Raw genomic sequence first — 15225 nt, forward strand, 5'->3', positions numbered from 1 at the left:
AACTCATGGCAAAAAAAAAAAAGAAAAGAAAGTATGTCACTTGGTGGCAGTTGAATTTTTCAAAGTCGATTGGTCTTTGTTACCAAGAAACCATTGGAGATGTCAGTAAGTAAAACATCCTTAGCTTCCACTTGGATGGAGACATGAAACATTCTTCTGCTTTTTTGGGATTTTTTTTGTAATTGCCCTATGCAGGTTTGAAATCCTGTAAGTGATCAGCATATGAAAAATCTTACTGTGTCCAACTATTTAAGGCATAGTTCCCTATATTAATTTAGCAGACACCAGCCTAAAGGCCTTTGCACACCAAGTCTGTATTTTTTGTTTGAGTGTTTTTTAATTAGTCTGATAAAAACTGTTACATAGATGAACTTGCAGCTGTCCTCCCTCTCTGTATATGGTCCTCATCCTCTAGCACATCCTACTCCTCGTCATCATCATCCACCTGAATATTACGATCAGACCTGTTGAAAGGTTATCTGAGTTATGAAGTGATACTGCTCCTGTCTTCTGTGCCAGATGTGTTCCACACATTACAACACATTTTCTTCATAGTTTCTTGGTCAAGGTTTTTGACAGATGCGAAAAAATGCAGAAAATTCACTTGTGCTGAATACTTAAGTGATGAATGAAAGTTTCAGAGTCAGTGTGCAAATGTGAATGACACAACATGAGGTTGGACTTAGTTTAAATGTGGTACAACTTTGGACAAAAATAAGGACTTGGCGTGCAATGGCCCAAAGCAGACAGTTCGCCTTATGCTGAAATGCTACTATACTTTGTCGTAGCTATGTAAATGTACAAATAGTTGCTACAATCTTTAGGTGTTATCTCTTGATTAATACTCTCTATATGAGTGGACCCAAATAGTTTTTTGCATCTTCAGTTAAGTCTGGAAATGTTTGCAAAGTTTCACTAGGTTTTACGTTTAGGTCCACCTTCTCTAGATTGTTCAAATAGTGTCATTACAAATTGTCACCAATGGAATTATGGATGGACAATCTATTTATTAGTCCAATAACAAATTCTAGTAGCTTTAATATATTACGGATCTTCTGGCAACCATGGAGTCCTCTGAATTATCCAGTGATACGCCCTCTTGGAATTCTGTGCAAAGTTAACACCAGCTGGCAGGTTGGATTCCTCATGTGTTTGCTACCCATACTTGCTCACTTCAGTGACTAGATTAACAACTTGTTTTTATTGCACGTACCAAATACTGCTTCACTAAATCTGTTGGAATTAAAACTATGTGATCATGGTCTCTTTTTGTACAAGTTATCCTATCTAAATGACAATCTAGGTTGTTTGTGTCCTCTTCAATGTCAAATGACAGAAAGTTACAGATCTCATAATCAGCCACCTCTGTTTGGTAAAGTTGAGGCTACCAAAAATATATGGTTGTGGTTAGGCAAAGATGACAGTCAGACTGTATTTACACCATACCATCCATCCCAGCCTCCTCATTAAGAGGTTTGTCTGCACTAAAAACAATGTCAGACAACTTCCGTCTTTGCTACTGAGTGATGACAGTCAATATTCACAGGACTGCACGAGGTCTCTTATCACATCTGTGACCATAGGTCATTTTAAGTGTTTGGACAAATGACAAATGCTGTTGTTAAATTGGCTTATCCTACATGATGGTTATGTAGTACCCTTCAAATGAAAAAAAAAGTGTCTTCTGCTCACCCAAATGAAAAACTCCTTTTACTGTAGTAAAAAAAAAAAAAAAAAAAAGAAAGAAAGAAAGAAAAAAAGTTCTATGCCCACATAGGGCAACACGTGTCAAAGACATAACAGTTAAGTGATTTCAAAGTGAAATGAGAAAGAAGCAAGAATTTATTGTAAATATAGCCGCAAGCGGCAATTCCGGGATACAAGCCAGCATGGAAGTTGAAAGCTGGGCAAGATCAAGACCTTTGACGGTTTAGGCTGGGGCGCCGAAAAGGAGGGAAAAAGGAGAAGAATTCTAGGGGCCCATGATTAAGAGGGGCTCAGAGAGACCCCTAATAAAATTATAATACTGACAAAAAATAATATGACACTAAGTTATTAACTAACTTATAGTCACAAATATATTTTATTTACAATGTACTGGTAACAATAACTTTATTTGTTTTGGAAACATTAACGTCCCCCCTCTCTATTTACGTAAAATGGTTCAGTCCGACTGGATCAGCTGCAGTGCGCCGGTAATGTGTCACAGGCAGCAGGTAAGGAGGCGGAGACGGCAATATGCCTCAAAAATCAGGTAGCCAAAAACGGAAAGAAAGGAAGCTAAGAGAGGAGAAAGAAGCAAAGGGTTGACCGTATGTCACACAATATTTGGATTTGTTAGTGGTTCATGTGGTGGAAAGTTATGGAATATTAACTTTGTCCGTGGTGTATAAGCTAGCTCACTTTTCTCCCCATGTTAGCTCATATTTCTGAAGAAAACTCTGGATTTTTACATTTCACTGTTGTTCTAGTTAAATAATTAATACAGTCAAACATTTAGCAAGCTGCTCATATTCAATCAGTTGACCTCCCCTCCGTCAAAATGATGCCTCGTTCCGAACAGATACGTCAAGTGCAGCAGCAGCAGCAGCAGCTGTCTGTCAGCCCCCAGCTCCACCTGCCCCTGAACCAGTACTCCCACATGAGGAAGGAGGTGAGCAGCTGTGTGTTGAATTAATAATAATGATAAACTTTATTACAGACTGGTTTAAAAAGCATATGTGTGTGTATATACACTGAACAAAAATATAAACGCAACACTTTTGTTTTTGCTCCCATTTTTCATGAGCTGAACTCAAAGATCTAAAACATTTTCTATACACACAAAAGACCATTTCTCACAAATATTGTTCACAGATCTGTCTAAATCTGTGTTAGTGAGCACTTCTCCTTTGCCGAGATAATCCATCCCACCTCACAGGTGTGGCATATCAAGATGCTGATTAGACAGCATGAATATTGCACAGATGTGCCTTAGGCTGGCCACAATAAAAGGCGACTCTGAAACGTGTAGTTTTGCTTTACTGAGAGGGTCTGGGGGGGGTCAGAAAACCAGTCAGTATCTGGTGTGACCATTTGCCTCACACAGTGCAACACATCTCCTTTGCATCGAGTTGATCAGGTTGTTGATTGTGGCCTGTGGAATGTTGGTCCACTCCTCTTCAATGGCTGTGCGAAATTGCTGGATATTGGCAGGAACTGGAACACGCTGTCATATACGCCGATCCAGAGCATCCCAAACATGCACAGTGGGTGACATGTCTGGTGAGTATGCTGGCCATGCAAGAACTGGGATGTTTTCAGCTTCCAGGAATTGTGTACAGATCCTTGCAACATGGCCGTGCATTATCACGCTGCAACATGAGGTGATGGTCGTGGATGAATGGCACAACAATGGGCCTCAGGATCTCGTCATGGTATCTCTGTGCATTCAAAATGCCATCAATAAAATGCACCTGTGTTCGCTGTCCATAACATACGCCTACCCATACCATAACCCCACCGCCACCATGGGCCACTCGATCCACAACGTTGACATCAACAAACCGCTCACCCACATGACGCCACACACGCTGTCTGCCATCTGCCCTGAACAGTGAAAAATGGGATTCATCCGTGAAGAGAACACCTCTCCAATGTGCCAGACACCATCGAATGTGAGCACTCAAGTCGGTTACGACGACGAACTGCAGTCAGGTCGAGACCCCGATGAGGACGACGAGCATGCAGGTGAACATGCTGGATGTGGAGGTCCTGGGCTGGTGTGGTTACACGTGGTCTTTGTTGCGTTTATATTTTTGTTCAGTATATTATATATATATATATATATATATAACTTTTTTGTTTTGTTAAAATTCAGCTATCACTGAAATAGAAGAATTACAGTAGGAACAGAGGTGGTGGTGTGTGCAGCAGACTGGGTGACTTTAATTTTTTAATTTTTAATTTAATTTAATTTAATTTTATATATTTTATTAATCCCCAAGGGGACTGCTCTCAGTCCAATCAGAGAAATGTTTACATATTCTGGAAATCAGAAGATTAAATAGATTAACGACCATATAGCCTCATATATGTACTTTTTCACCCCAAATCCAATGCCACCACCTGTGAGTCTACAGTTTTGGAGATAAATTAGACCTACAAGAGGGAGACAGTGAGCAGTGGGGGATTGTTAGTGAAAATCGCATTTCTTTTGTTATTTTTGGTCAAATCACTGAAAGCACCTTTAAGTAAAACAAGATGGTGGGAGGCCACCTGAAACGGTGACTATGATGCTATTACAATAGTTAGGCTACATTATAGGAAATACTATATAATTTATGTATGTCATGTACACTCTACAGAGCCTGGTCCAGGATCCTCTTCAAGTTTGTCAGGAGGAATGTGGAAGTGGAGGAAGAGGTTCTTCTTTTTTCACAAATATGGGAATGATAGTCAAAAATACCATCAAAATGCATAGTTTTATGTAAAATAGCATCAAAAATTTTCTGCTGTGTAACACTCCCAGAAAAAATTCTTTTTATGGGGCCCAAAATCCCTGCCGGTGCCCCTGGGTTTAGGACACCTGTTAAAGATTACCAACAAGTTGTGTGACAATTAGACAGATACTCATTGATTTATGTCCAAATCTCTACACTTAGTTACCATCACAAACTCTGTCACTTCCTATTGGTCAGCTGCAGAAACATTTTGTGGACATGCTTTTATGGCTTAGTTAAAAGACTCCACTGAGTTTGTTGATGTTTGAACAAACCCTCATTGATTTCTAGCCAATTTTTTTGTTTTTTGTTTTTTTAAAGAAAAAAAAAAAAAGACCATTGCACTTGTTTGGAACTTGTTGTGCCCACTATTGACTGATTTCAAAATAATATGGTTCACTTGGTTCATCATTATTATTTAACATACCCTGCAAGTTTTGTAAAGACTGGAAAATCAATTTATGATTTCTAGTCTGATTTGTATTATCCCAAGTCCATTTTTTTGTATTTGTGGTGCCCCTAGTGGTTAATGTGAATGAAACTTTCAGGATATATTCCTGGTACCTCTTAAGACATTGTATGCAAGTTTTGTGATGACTGGCCAAAACGTGGAGTCATTTGCTTAGCCACGCCCCTTTAACAATCATTGGTCAATATCTTCAAAAAGCAACGAGCTATCAATGGCAGCTAAAGCATTGGTGATTAAATTCTTAAAAAAAATCTCATATCATTCTGCTGATTTCAGGTATATTATCAAATATTTTGGTGACATTTGGTTAAAAATGAATTGAAATAGAAAATGTTGTGCATACAGTACAAATTACAACAAGATAATGAATATCACGGTGAGCTAACCATTAAACCGATCTGAACACCATTTGAATTGTGTGACATTTAGTATCCAAAGAATGTTGGTGTCAACTGTGGTTGCATTTCAGATGAAGACTTTTGGAGATACAGATGTTAATTAATTTTACATATTCTAAAAAATATAGAGTTACATACTTCTGAATTGACTACAGGTTGCACTGTAGACAATTTCAGCTGTGTAGGACACACAGGTGATTTATTATGATTTTTTTGAAGTATGGACTGTGAAATGTCTTGAAATTTAGAATTAATGGAATAAGCCATGCCCCCTTTAAGCAATCATTTTCAAATTTTCTGCATCAACTGAGACGTGACCCTAGATGATGCAAACCATATTTCGTACAAATATCTCTGGCTGATTATAAGATATCAAGTTTTTGCATGTATAGCGCCCCCTATTGGTTGATTTGTATCAAACTTTCAGGTTATGATGCAGTTACTTATATAGACATTTCCTACAAGTTTTGTGATGATTGGCTCAACGGTTAAGGAGTAAAATCCATTAATGTACTTAACCAAGCCCCCTCTAAAGTTCATTGGTAAATATCATCAAAACTTAATGACATATCAAACAAACCTTTGATACCTTTTAAAGAAATTCATCCCATGATGATCCACAGAAACTTTGGTACAAATTGGAGGAGATGTCAAAAATGTGTTTTTCTAAAAATTCAATATGGCGGACAATCTAGTCAGGCGGACAATGAGGGTTCTTGAGGCTTTTGCAAAACCCATACACCTGAACATGTGTGTTGAATTTCAAGCCAATCTGACATAGAGGATAGGGTGGTGGCCTTTCAAAACAAAATTTCTTCATCCTTAATTATATTGAGCACCATTTGCACCCAACTTCCAATCGTTGGTGAAAATTTCATGTCTCTACGATGCACCATCTCACAGGAATTTGTGAAAACATTTATGAATACTACCTCTACTACTACTACTACTACTACTACTACTACTAATACTACTACTAATAATAATAATAATGATAAAACAGGACAAAAACAAAAGGGTTTCAGCCTTTTGGGCATAAATATATTAGAAACATTAAAAAAGAGTGAAAACAAATGAAGGGATAGGGATATAATAAGACAAATCTAACTGACAACTGAATGACATAAATTGGAGAGGAAAGGAAAAAAACTCGGAAGATGTAGTTCAATACTTTCAGAACATGCTAAGCAGCAGCACCTAAGAAATACTGAAATAATGACAATACAGTAAAAAAAGGTATTATGTGAATATATTATAAAACAAGTATTACTTATTACTATGGATTAAATTAAGTTCCATTGGGTGTATGAGTGTGTGTGTGTGTGTGTGTGTGTGTGTGTGTGTGTGTGTGTGTGTGTGTGTGTGTGTTTTTTCTTTTCTGTGTGAGGCGAGCGTCACTTTCCCCGGCTCCAGTTACAACAGTGTGAGGGAGTGAGTGGGTGGAGCCACAACAGTAATTGGACAATAACTCGTGGGGAGGGCTTTTGTGCAGCAGGCTGACTCGGCTGTTCTCTTTATACAGCCATGGACTCGGCCTGTGGATAGGCACACACACACAGTGGCCTGTAAAGCATCAACGCAAAATTAATTGCAAAACCGAAAACCCATGGTCCATAAGGGCGTATTGATCTGTGCAGGGTGGACCGAACGGTTCAATATTTTACCAAGGACCGCTGCATCCCCACCAGGTACACAGTTAAAAACTCCCTACTTAAGGTAAAACATTGAAAGTTTAATGTAGAATTGAGACAGGAACTTTCACTGGAAACAATACAAATTGCTGACAGCATATTTATATGTAAAATATGTTGGGGGTTTTTATAAACAAAAATACAACTTTAAGAACTGTAATTGGTTATGACAGACAGGATAGATTTATTGGTTATTTTAAACCACAAAACAAAACCTTAAAGCACAGTACTGAGGGGTCTCAAGTACATGAATTTAATTTGACACCAATGCACAATAAAAACAAGAAACAGAGGAGATTATTGATGGCTATTTGAGATCGCCCAAATCGTCTGCTTTTCCATTTTGTGATGTAAACACAGACTATTAAACCTTCCATATGCTCCTGTGCTGCATACTAAAACTTAATGTAGTTATTTAGTAGGCTTCATGCTAACACTTCAACTTGCTCCACACACACCATTTTGATTGGTTCTCTGCAGACACAAGCGCTCTTCCTCCCTCATAATGTAACCATTTCATCCTGAGCTGGATGGATAAAACATGCTTCATTTTCTGCCTAAAGGGCAAATGCTGCTGAGTGTGTTGAGTATGTCTGTGCGAGTTGCTCCATAGAAAAACTGTTCTGTGATATAAGACACATCTGAGCCCAGTGCACTTTGCTTCAGTCTCTCTTGTTAACTAAAGACTGGGAGGAGTGTGGAACTGCTTCTTATGCGGCAGCAATTTTGGCTGAAGAAAACTAATAACTTCATCATATTACATTTTACTGGCTAAATAGTTGATACTGTGCATTTTTGTAATACATTTAAATAATATTTTGCCATGCAAATTTGAGCAATATTTATTTTATGAGATTTTAAAATGTTTGACCTATCATTCTCTTGTTATATTATTGTTAGTGGCCTTACACTTGTGGGTGTTTATTTTTAAGCGCTAAAAATGACTGATCACTCACCCTCCTTAGGGCTTACAGAAATTATGATATAATATACAGATCCAGTGCCCCTACAGCAAGTCCACCTGCTTGTTAACACCAAAAAACCCCAAACATCCTCACTTAGTCATAGTCAAAAAAATGTCATGTCGAAACGATGGCTAAATTATAAAAATAACTTAATCTCCTTTCCCCCTCCTCTTTTAGTCGGCAAACAACACAGCTGTACATTATTATCATAACATAGTACATTAGCATGTATCAGGCCACATAGTCCACTTGATCTCAGCACATTTAACCTCTGTTATGTCATCTCCAAGTCTTTGTGGTAAGTTATTTTGTGTTTCAATATACAAAACAAGTCAAACTCACTGGGGTTTGAATCAAGCCTATAACACATGTTAGAGCCTGTAAGTAGCTAGTTTAGCCGAAAGGCTTTGTGCCAAATAATTATCCTCAACCTACCAACACATTATTTCTCTAGTGCTCCCTATGCCATGACACAGTGACAGCACTGGTATTGTGTGATCACCCACAGTGATGCACAAAAAGATCAATAACAGACAATAGGTTGGGCAATGACACACACATACTGGCCCACTTGCCGCCGAAAGAAATCAACAGCTGTTTGGTTTTAATGAGCACCGTGGTGAACAAAGCTGTAAAGCTTGACAGCCTTCATCCACAGTTAATGTTATGACATCCAGCTCTGTGGAGAGAGCATCTTAAGGACAGTTATTGAGTTAAAAAGTAATACTGATATGGCCTTGGTATTGTGTTGTTATTCAGTCTTTCACTGGAATTTTATTTAGAATGTTTTGAAACTATTAGCCTACACATTATTATCAAATGGACTTGGGAGGGCAACCTCCACTGAGGCCATACCTGGACAAAAATGAGAGAGACAAACAGAAAGACAGACAAGCGGAAAGCCGGCCATCTTCCTCTCTTCCTCCTTCTCCTTTCGCCTGTCCTCTTCTCTCTCTCACACCAATGATAAAACAATGATTGGGTTATGAGGGAGAGAGGGAAAGAAGGATGGATGGATGGATGGATGGATGGATGAAGGGGCAATGAAAATGATAGGCATGCTTGTGAGGAAAAGAATGTTAATAAAAAAAGAAAAACAATTGTAATGGTAATTTGCAGAGCGAGGAGCTTCCTTTTTAGGAATAACCTGCAGGAGACAAACAAGAAATAAAAAAGAAAAAAAGTTTGGGTTTAAATCTGTGCTGGTGATACATAGGTGGGTGTTTTTTTATTTTCTTTCTTTCTTTTTTTGCATACTTGTTTTTCTTCAGCATGCATATCCATGGTTGGAGAGGGCAGATGAGTGAGGGAGGCATGAAGCTTATCAAAGCATGTTTGGCTGTGCATGTAGCCACAGCCTAATTGTGCTGAAGAGGCTGATAGCTATGTTTGACAAGTGATTCTCTGTTCATCCTCTAGCAACAGGCAGCTGCATCAGGTACTGCTCAGATCATGAAACAGACTACAGTGTGGGCAGAGCTCTGGGACAAAATGATTTAACTGTGTATGCCTTGTTTATGTTTTCTTTTCAACTTCTTATAGAGCAAGCAGAGTATATCATATTGAGATACATATGTTGTGTGATTATTATTTTTCATTTATTTATGTTTTTGCTACAATATTTTAGGTTATGGAATATATTAAGCCAGCCTTTTTACTACATGCACATATTCTGGCATCCTTACATGTTTGGATCTTGTTCTTCTGTAAACGGCATTCTTTAAAAATTATTTAGAAATGAAATACTAAGAGACTGAAAGTCAGAAAATAAGTGTTCTTCTTAAGGCAGGTGTGCACTGTAGTGCAGGGCCAAACAAAAAACAAATAAGTGAAAAAGAATTAAAATGATAAAGTCCCAATCTGCATGCATGTTACAAAGAAAAAAATCCAGAAGCATTCACAACCTGTGTTCTTCTAAAGCTTTATTAATATTCTGATGCTATTTTGGTCATTTAATTCCTTCCACATTTTTCAAAGTATAAGTTTTATTAAAACATCAAAATGTTCAACTCAATTAGGACATGCATGTTATTACTTTTCCCACTTCCTACCTTTCATACTTTTAGAAATATTCAATGTTTTCTGGAAGTTTCCTCTTTCAAAATAATTGACAAAATTATTCTCTTTCATGCATTTTCAACTCTTATCTCCCCAGTTATACATTCACATACAATTTCCTGTTTATTTATTTTTTTTAAATATTCAACTTCTATACCCCTCTCACATTTTTACATTAGTGTGTATTGTACGGAATGTTCAGAGCTAGAATGGGAGACTCAACAGTTAAGGTCTTGGCAAACCAAGTCCATATTTCTCATATGTTTGCTTAATCTGTCATCTGATAAAAATCGTTACACACAGAAACCTTGCAAACTGAGTGCATGTGTTGTATTGTTCTTTTCTTTGTGAAAATCTGTATATGTGAAAATTGTATATGAGACAAAATGGAAAGACACATTTTCTTGCCTTGCTTCTCTCCACTGGAGGTATCTCTCTGGCTGTCGCCACTCTCTGCACCATGGCAACCTAAAGGGGCTGAGCTGTCCTCCCTCTCTGTTGCAACACTGTCCCTCTCTCTGTCAGTCCTATTCCTCTATTACATCCTTCTGCTCATCATCATAATCCATTTGATTATTACTATCTGAATTTGTTAAAGTAGGCTATCTAAGCTGTGAGATGATACTGTGCGCCCTGTTTCTTTTTTTTTTTTTTTTTAGGTCAAAATAAAGTAAAAAATGTATTCTGTCGTACAGTGGCTGCTGCAGCAAACAGCCTTGGCTTGCATCTCTGACCGTGCAAGCTTAAAAGTGAGAGGAACTCCAAGTGACTGCTGCATAGAGCCCCATGTTAACTGAGACCAGAAACCTCTGGAGGAAAGCAGACAGTGCCAGTTTTCCAACCTGCTGCCATGTTTACATATTTGACACGAGACACACTTATTTCACACTGTTTGTTCATAAGGATGTCCTATTTGTCATGGTAAAAAATAAAAGCTACAGGAGTCACAGTTTTGACTGGGAAGCAGGAGTATGACAGGTACACTTAGTACACTTAGTTACTATGACAATGGCAACCTTTGACTGCAGTTGGACACACACAGGTGATTGAGATGAGCTAATTAGTGCAGCCCCTCTACTCTGATCATGAGCTTGGCTTGGAGAACACATAATTAAACCAAGGTGGGCATTATACAGCAAGGTGACTAAAAACATTATTAATCATGATTAAGTTCCGGCAGAGCTGCAGGCAGCTGAAAGGCAACAGTGCTGACTGGGAAAACATTACCCCCTCATGTAGTCTGATGGAACTGTGAAGCAGCTAACACGCCGGAGCAATTGAGTGTGTGTCAGTAAATGTGCTCCATTGGTGTGCATCTTGGCATTGTGTATTTCTTGTGTGTGAGTGTAATGGGTACCGTGTGCTTACTGAGGTCTTGTTTGCCCATCTTAAATCAATTAAAAGGAAATAAAGCGGCTCTGACCGGCCCATGAACCAGCTCCCTCAGCTGAGAGCATGTCTGCACAAACACACACACACACGGAGGCTGATAATGCTCTACAACCAGCATTCGACCCTGTGGCCTGCTGTGTGAGAAACAATGGCTCTGAGGCTCGTGAGTCTGTGTGTGCATGTGTGTGTGTTTAGTGTCATGTCTGACAAGACTTCAGAGGGAAACTGCTAAAGACAACATCAGACACAAATGCAGACACACAAATTCCCTGTGTTTTTCCAAAGGAGAGCCAAAGAACAACAGAGTCAGCCTTGGGGTGGACGATACCATCAGAAAGTTGAGGCAAGTCATCATGCCTCCGAGCTTCCACTGTCATTAAAACATTATTATAACAGAATTTCCTACTACTAAAATGCATTAACTGTGCATTAGATCCAGTTGGTCCAAATGTCTTATCCAACTTTTTAATCGTGGTGACTCTTATATTAACAATGTGCGAACATTCAAGTAATGTTAGCCGGTTTCTTTGGATGACACTGACTGTCCCTTTCCCTGAATGGCTTAATGTCAGCTAATGTCTGTGTTTCAGCCAAAATAATTCATGAGTTAAAAGAAGCACCACTGCTCGGAGTGATAAGCTGTCTCAACAAAAATGATCTAGCTGCATCATGTTAGTTCCATATTCAGAATCTCTCAGTTACTGTAAACATCGCTGCATGTCACTGTCAATAAATGCCAACTCAGGACCTCCAGTATTTGGTTAGACCACAGCATGAAAGACCAGCCCTACAATCACAGAAGTATTATTGTGAGTGAGTGACTTAGTAATGAAGTTACCATTGGTCAGAGTGAGTGATGACATGAGTGTTGGTGTTTCCCCATTGGCCATTATTTTTTCAAAATGAATAGGTGCTGACAGAGACACTGACAGTCTGACTGTATTACTGTATCCCTCACTGACTGTATTACTGTATCTCTCACTGACTGTAGTACTGTATCCCTTATTTTCTGTAGCCAGTGTGGCAAGAAGGCATGGTGGAATTAGCAAACTAACGAGCTAACTAGCCAGCTGCTACATGAGGAAAATTTAACAACTTTATGCTTCATCCACACACTCTTGTCATAGCGCAGGAAAGCACATAGCTATCATCAGATGAGTGAAAACTTTGTATGGTTCATCCTCTGTAACCACTGAAATGTTAGTGTAAGAGCTTGGTGGTATTTGCAAGCTACCCTGCCGTGGTCAAAATGGTACTTTTGGTCTGAGGAAGAAGAGGATCACCTCAACAGTTTGTTTGAGGAACAGCCGTGCCTGTATGACAAAAGCCTTAGATTTATTTAAAGGTTATTGACTATGACATGTTGCAATGTCAGAACAGGCACCGTCACCACCAGAGGAAAAGTAGAAATAAAACAGTGATTAAAACTGAAGGGAATATTACGAGTTACAATGTTGGAACAGGTGCCTCCACAATAACAAAATTATCCTTTTGGTAACTGTCAATAGGACATTTCACAAACTAGCAGGACTTGGCCGCTTCCACTGGTCATGCGAGGACTTGCATCCCCCAGCAGAGATAAAGAGAAGGGTTGTGTTAAAATAAGCGAAAAAGAGCTGATCAGTGGGTACAGCTCCACAGAAGGCAGGTCTACTCTGACTCTAAGTCTATTGTTCTTTGCTTTAACATGTGTGTAAGCTACAGAAATTTTTGGGCTGGACCGCAAAAACGGGGCCAGCGCTGTAGGTGACAATTATGGCGAAAGTCCGTGACTGAATATATGCTGCCACTTAATGTTTCAAATTAAAAGTTCATTTTTTTTCCATAACCGCTTATCCTGTTAGGGATTGCAGGGGGGCTGGAGCCTGTCCTAGCTGTCATTGGGTGAGAGGCAGGGTACACCCTGGACAGGTTGTCAGACTATCACAGGGCTGACACATAGAGACAGACAACCATTCACGCTCACATTCACACCTACAGGCAATTAAGAGTCACCATTTAACCCACATGTCTTTGCACTGTGGGAGGAAGCTGGAATACCTGCAGAAAACTTATGTTGACAGGGGGAGAACATACAAACACACAATGCACAGGGGGGCTCTCCACCCCAGGGTTTGAACCCCACACCCTGGGTTTGAACCGAGAACCCTCTTGCTGTGAGGCAATGATGCTAACCACTGCACCACTGTGTTAAAAGTCCTTGACTAAAATTAAAAAGCCCTGTAGCATTTTTATACATGGTCCAGCCATATTAGGTTTTGACCTAGTTTTGTTTTAACTTCAGTTACAAATGTTAAAATATGGAAAAGTGAATTTGAAAGTATTTCAGTTAATTCAAATTCTATGGAAAACCAACTCTACAAATGTCATTTAAGACATCTGCAAAACCACCTTGTTATGTATAGAGTTACAGGAGACATACAGTGTCAATTTAAACCTCTGGAATGACAAAAATTTAAAGGGTTCAATAGTTGAGAATGGTTTTACTGATTTATGAAAAACTGAAGTCAAAAATGATCTGGCAATCCAATTTTCTTCTATTTTGAAATTTAATTTTAAAAACATAAAGCACTTCATCCAATTGTAATTCCACAGTTGGGCCTGAAAAAAAATATTTTGAAAATATTTCCCCTGCTACCTGTGCATATGTTAAAACAGCCATCTGGAGAAATGTCCACTGATAACACATACACCTTCTACAGCCACAGTGCCTCATGGGACAGTCACAAAATATATAGTGTACAACACACAGTACAGTCGATGGTTGAAATGAGGGCCATTTCTCAGCAGAGCCTTTAGGCTCTCTGTACAGGATGTAATTTAAGCTACTTCACTCTCCTCATTTTTGTTCCCATTCCTTCTGCCTGCACTGCTCTGGTAGGACACTACTGTTGGATTTCCATCTGGCTGGTTACCTGGCCCATTCCCCACTGCTAGCAACTGTGATCAAAACCTGATTACTCCCTCCCCTGTTTGCATGTGTGACATTTTGCGAAACTGTTACCTGCATTTTTTTTTACCCCAACTAGGTTTTGTCCACCTCATTTCCTGCTGTAATGGCTGGAAAAAGACTCACCCAAGATATTCAGTCTTCTAAGTATGGCTGTTTGGAAGCTAAATTAAAACTGCTCACAGGTCACACAGACTAGCATCCACCATGGTGCTAAATGGAATATATTAATGTAACAGGGTAATTTATACAGCAGTAACGTGTAAAATGTATTAAATGTACATTTGTTATATTCAGTATTAATTCCACAAAATTTGGTTTAGATGTTATTACCTGACACGCTTAGACCTCCATACACAATATGTGGAATGTCTCATAACCTCCGCTATGTTCGCCACCCTGCGCCACCCTGCACTGGGCCAGGAAACTAGAGCCCAACGTGTTTCAAAGTTGTTGTTTTTTGTTACAAAAAAATAAAAAAACAAAAAAAAAGTAGTGGTAAGAGCTTCTATGTCAAATTCCTAAAACGCACAATTACAACTTATCATAATGAGTCTTAACTTCATGAAGTCTTAGGGCTCTAGTTTCCTGGCACAGCGCAGGGTGGTGCAGGGTGGCGAACCCCGCGCAGAGCTAGTCTCGAGCAGCCCAACCCGAGGCGCGCTCAGTTTGGTAGTTAGGCAGACCGAGTTGCGCTGAGATGGGCGTGGCGGCGCAGCAGGGGGAGGTGTCGACAGATCCAGCTTGGCGCAGTGACAGTTTTGTGCCAAAAGGCTTCGCCGAAGGTGCGCTAAAAGCTCGCCAGCTGAAACCAGGTCTAC

The 15225-nt window shown here is 39.3% G+C and overlaps 1 protein-coding gene across 4 annotated transcripts in view; it reads right to left on the reverse strand.

The window, feature by feature from the left end:
• bcas3 (BCAS3 microtubule associated cell migration factor) overlaps positions 1 to 15225 on the reverse strand; it is a 937438-nt gene that overhangs the window by 357127 nt on the left and 565086 nt on the right. The window contains exon 24 of one of the 4 annotated variants that reach the window (XM_049576754.1): positions 7292 to 9151. The exons of the other annotated variants lie outside the window; for them this stretch is intronic. Coding sequence (XP_049432711.1) covers positions 9141 to 9151 — 11 coding nt within the window. The 3' untranslated portion in view covers positions 7292 to 9140. Of the gene's footprint in view, positions 1 to 7291; positions 9152 to 15225 lie in introns of those variants that run through there. 4 annotated transcript variants of the gene reach the window in all.

Source organism: Epinephelus fuscoguttatus, linkage group LG5, assembly GCF_011397635.1.
Source record: "Epinephelus fuscoguttatus linkage group LG5, E.fuscoguttatus.final_Chr_v1".
Taxonomy (NCBI): Eukaryota; Metazoa; Chordata; class Actinopteri; order Perciformes; family Serranidae; genus Epinephelus; species Epinephelus fuscoguttatus.